The 5,000-nt window shown below is 36.9% G+C and overlaps 1 protein-coding gene and 1 non-coding gene across 2 annotated transcripts in view; one reads left to right on the plus strand and one right to left on the minus strand.

Moving 5' to 3' along the window:
* The first annotated feature begins 7 nt into the window (after window positions 1-7).
* The window catches only part of LOC135664901 (DNA-directed RNA polymerase subunit beta), a 7,249-nt gene continuing 2,256 nt past the window's right edge, over window positions 8-5,000 (plus strand). The window contains exon 1 of the mRNA XM_065177073.1: window positions 8-5,000. This exon is cut by the window's right edge and continues 2,256 nt beyond it. Within this exon, the coding sequence (XP_065033145.1) occupies window positions 1,635-4,859 (3,225 nt within the window). The 5' untranslated portion in view covers window positions 8-1,634 and the 3' untranslated portion in view covers window positions 4,860-5,000.
* TRNAC-GCA (transfer RNA cysteine (anticodon GCA)) lies at window positions 710-780 on the minus strand. Its single transcript has one exon. It is a non-coding gene; the product is annotated as a tRNA-Cys (tRNA).

A 5,000-nucleotide genomic window follows, 5' to 3' on the forward strand; every position in this document is an offset into this window, starting at 1 on the left:
TCTTTTTTTCGTAATCCCCCTATCTTACACGGGCAAAGAAATTCCTACACGGGCAAAGAAATTTTTTTGTTTCTTCAACTTTTACTTTTACTCTTTACTCAATAAGAGCCGACCAACTATCCTGATTGAATGTTTGAGTACTCAGAGACTCTCGTGAGTCTGGATACAAAGTATCTTCAGTCCTTTCCACAACTTCTAAATTGATTTCCCATCAGCCTATCCAATCGAATTCCAGACAGAGTCAGTAGACACAACGGTGGTAGTGTAAAATAATTAGGAATTCTTGATAGTCTTTCGTACAATCTCTTCTTCAATCCTAGTAGCAAAAATGGAGTGTCCTTTAGGAACCTTTGGATACCAAGATTTCCGACCTCTTACTTTCGTAGTTTTGAATCCCAGAATTTACTTTCACTATTTATTTATTCTACTTATAAAATAAATGTCCGAACCAATCATAATCATATTAAAATCATAATCATATTAATAAGTAAGGCTTACTTCATCCCTATTTGTACCGGTTTGGGCCACACCCAAAGCCCGGATTTTTAGAAAAAAATTGACTTTCTTTAAAAAAATTGACTTTCTTTATAGAACTACAGATTCTAAAAATAAAGTATCGATAGGCTTATCCTTTTGCCTCTCCTTCTCCGGGGACAGAATTCGTCGAGTTAAATCAGCAGAATAAGAAATCCCAAGTTTTTTGTTGATCAGGCGACACCCAGATTTGAACTGGGGATAAAGGATTTGCAGTCCCCCGCCTTACCACTTGGCCATGTCGCCAAACCAAATTCGATCCAAATAAGATAAAAAATAGATTTCTGGTCAAAGACTGAAAAATTCAGGGCAAATTGGAACCATTAACTATTTGTTTTGTTGTTTTGAATTAGCGAAAGGTTCTTCAATTTGTATCTCAAATTGTTGCGTTTCCTTAATGGCATAACAAAATCAAATTGATTTATGACTAATTCAGTATCAATTATTTTCAATAATCAATCTTTTTCAATTTCAATTATAACAATATAAATTATAACAATATATATGTGTATATGTAAACCTCAAAACAGAAATTGTTACACAGATACCGCTCTTATGTACATATCCCATATCCCTATAGAGAATCGTCGTGCCTTCTTTTTTCATTTTCTATATGCAATAGAAAAAATAGGAATTATGATATAGTGCGACCTGACTTCTGTTGCCACAAGTGAAATTACGATAAAAGATGTGATATGCGGACAGGTAGATAGCTATATTGGCATGCACTTAATAAATATTACTCCTATTACGCAATTCAATCATATTCTATATATTCTACTAGCAAAAAAATAATTCGAAATTTTTTTTGAACATGAAATGAAACTCAAATAAAATTAAGTATGCTAAAAAGGGAAACTCTATATTGTTCCTGTTGTACCTGTCGCAAATTCGAACTTGCGTCGAAAATGCTCTTCATTCCTCTGTCTCATTTCCGTTCATACGTATGAAATACATATATGGTATATGGAGTTGGCTAAAATTTCATGTGATTCAGTAAACAGAATATACATTCCATCATTGCTAGATCGATCCGTATGGTTCGATAAATAGTGAGCTAATAATGGGATTTTTCAATAAACAGGAAACTTAAGATTAAGATGCTCCGGAATGATGGAAATGAGGGAATGTCCACAATACCTGGATTTAGTCAGATCCAATTTGAGGGATTTTGTAGGTTCATTAATGAGGGCTTGACGGAAGAATTTCATAAGTTTCCAAAAATTGAAGATACAGATCAAGAAATTGAATTTAAATTATTTGTGGAAAGATATCAATTGGTAGAACCCTTGATAAACGAAAGAGATGCTGTGTATGAATCACTCACATATTCTTCTGAATTATATGTACCCGCGGGATTAATTTGGAAAACCGGTAGAGATATGCAAGAACAAACCGTTTTTATTGGAAACATTCCCCTAATGAATTCCCTGGGAACCTTTATAGTAAATGGAATATACAGAATTGTGATCAATCAAATATTGCAAAGTCCTGGTATTTACTACCGTTCAGAATTGGACCATAACGGAATTTCTGTCTATACCAGCACAATAATATCAGATTGGGGAGGAAGATCGGAATTAGAAATTGATAGAAAAGCAAGGATATGGGCCCGTGTAAGTAGGAAACAAAAAATATCTATTCTAATTCTATCATCAGCTATGGGTTCGAATCTAAGAGAAATTCTAGATAATGTTTGTTACCCTGAAATTTTCTTGTCTTTCCCGAATGATAAGGAGAAAAAAAAGATTGGGTCAAAAGAAAATGCTATTTTGGAATTTTATCAACAATTTGCTTGTGTAGGCGGGGATCCGGTATTTTCTGAGTCTTTATGTAAAGAATTACAAAAGAAATTTTTTCAACAAAGATGTGAATTAGGAAGGATTGGTCGACGAAATATGAACCGGAGACTGAATCTTGATATACCTCAGAACAATACATTTTTATTACCACGAGATGTATTGGCTGCTGCGGATCATTTGATCGGAATTAAATTTGGAATGGGTACACTTGACGATATGAATCACTTGAAAAATAAACGGATTCGTTCTATAGCGGATCTGTTACAGGATCAATTCGGACTGGCTCTTGTTCGTTTAGAAAATGCGGTTCGAGGAACTATATGTGGAGCAATTCGGCATAAATTGATACCGACTCCTCAAAATTTGGTAACTTCAACTTCATTAACAACCACTTATGAATCGTTTTTTGGCCTACATCCTTTATCTCAAGTTTTGGATCGAACTAATCCATTGACACAAATCGTTCATGGGCGAAAATTGAGTTATTTGGGTCCTGGAGGATTGACGGGGCGAACTGCTAGTTTTCGGATACGAGATATTCATCCTAGCCACTATGGACGTATTTGTCCAATTGACACGTCCGAAGGAATCAATGTTGGACTTATTGGATCCTTAGCCATTCATGTGAGGATTGGCCATTGGGGATCTATAGAGAGTCCATTTTATGAAATATCTGAAAGATCAAAAGAGGCACAGATAGTTTATTTATCACCAAATAGAGATGAATATTATATGGTAGCAGCGGGAAATTCTTTGGCCTTGAATCGGGGTATTCAGGAAGAACAGGTTGTTCCAGCCCGATACCGTCAAGAGTTCCTGACTATTGCATGGGAACAGATTCATCTTAGAAGTATTTTTCCCTTCCAATATTTTTCTATTGGAGCTTCCCTCATTCCTTTTATCGAGCATAATGATGCGAATCGGGCTTTAATGAGTTCTAATATGCAGCGCCAAGCAGTTCCGCTTTCTCAGTCCGAGAGGTGCATTGTTGGAACTGGACTGGAACGCCAAACGGCTCTGGATTCGGGGGTTTCCGCTATAGCCGAACACGAGGGAAAGATCATTTATACTGACCCTCACAAGATCATTTTATCAAGTAATGGGGACACTACTATAAGTATAAGTATTCCATTAGTTATCTATCAACGTTCCAACAAAAATACTTGTATGCATCAAAAACCTCAGGTTCCGCGGGGTAAATGCATTAAAAAAGGACAAATTTTAGCGGACGGTGCGGCTACAGTTGGGGGGGAACTTGCTTTAGGAAAAAACGTATTAGTAGCTTATATGCCATGGGAGGGTTACAATTCTGAAGACGCAGTACTAATTAGCGAACGTCTGGTATATGAAGATATTTATACTTCTTTTCACATCCGGAAATATGAAATTCAGACTCATGTGACAAGCCAAGGACCTGAAAGAATCACTAAGGAAATACCACATCTAGAGGCTCATTTACTCCGCAATTTAGACAGAAATGGAGTTGTGATGCTGGGATCTTGGGTAGAAACAGGTGATATTTTAGTAGGTAAATTAACACCTCAGACAGCAAACGAATCGTCGTATGCTCCAGAGGATAGATTATTACGAGCCATACTTGGAATTCAGGTATCCACTGCAAAAGAAACTTCTCTAAAACTACCTATAGGCGGAAGAGGTCGCGTTATTGATGTGAGATGGATCCGGAAAAAGGGGGGTTCCTGTTATAATTCAGAAATGATTCGTGTATATATTTCACAGAAACGTGAAATCAAAGTAGGTGATAAAGTAGCTGGAAGACATGGGAATAAGGGTATCATTTCAAAAATTTTGCCTAGACAAGATATGCCCTATTTGCAAGATGGAACACCTGTTGATATGGTCTTCAACCCATTAGGAGTACCATCACGAATGAATGTGGGACAGATATTTGAATGCTCGCTCGGGTTAGCGGGGGATCTGCTAAAGAGACATTATAGAATAGCACCTTTTGATGAGAGATATGAGCAAGAGGCTTCGAGAAAACTAGTGTTTTCCGAATTATATGAAGCCAGTAAGCAAACAAAAAATCCATGGGTATTTGAACCCGAATATCCGGGAAAAAGCAGAATATTTGATGGAAGAACAGGAAATCCTTTTGAACAACCTGTTCTAATAGGAAAGTCCTATATTTTAAAATTAATTCATCAAGTTGATGATAAAATCCATGGACGTTCTAGTGGACATTACGCACTTGTTACACAACAACCCCTTAGAGGAAGGGCGAAGCAAGGGGGACAACGAGTAGGGGAAATGGAAGTTTGGGCTCTAGAGGGATTTGGTGTTGCTCATATTTTACAAGAGATGCTTACTTATAAATCTGATCATATTAGAGCTCGTCAAGAAGTACTTGGTGCTACGATCATTGGAGGAAGAGTATCTAACCCAGAAGATGCTCCAGAATCTTTTCGATTGCTCGTTCGAGAACTACGATCTTTAGCTCTAGAACTGAATCATTTCCTTGTATCTGAGAAGAACTTCCAGATTAATAGGAAGGAAGCTTGATCTGAATGAATCAGAATTTCTATTCTATGATTGACCGGTATAAACATCAACAACTTCGAATTGGACTAGTTTCTCCTCAACAAATAAAGGCTTGGGCCAACAAAATTTTACCTAATGGAGAGATAGTTGGAGAGGTGACAA

Source organism: Musa acuminata, unplaced genomic scaffold, assembly GCF_036884655.1.
Source record: "Musa acuminata AAA Group cultivar baxijiao unplaced genomic scaffold, Cavendish_Baxijiao_AAA HiC_scaffold_905, whole genome shotgun sequence".
NCBI lineage: Eukaryota > Viridiplantae > Streptophyta > Magnoliopsida > Zingiberales > Musaceae > Musa > Musa acuminata.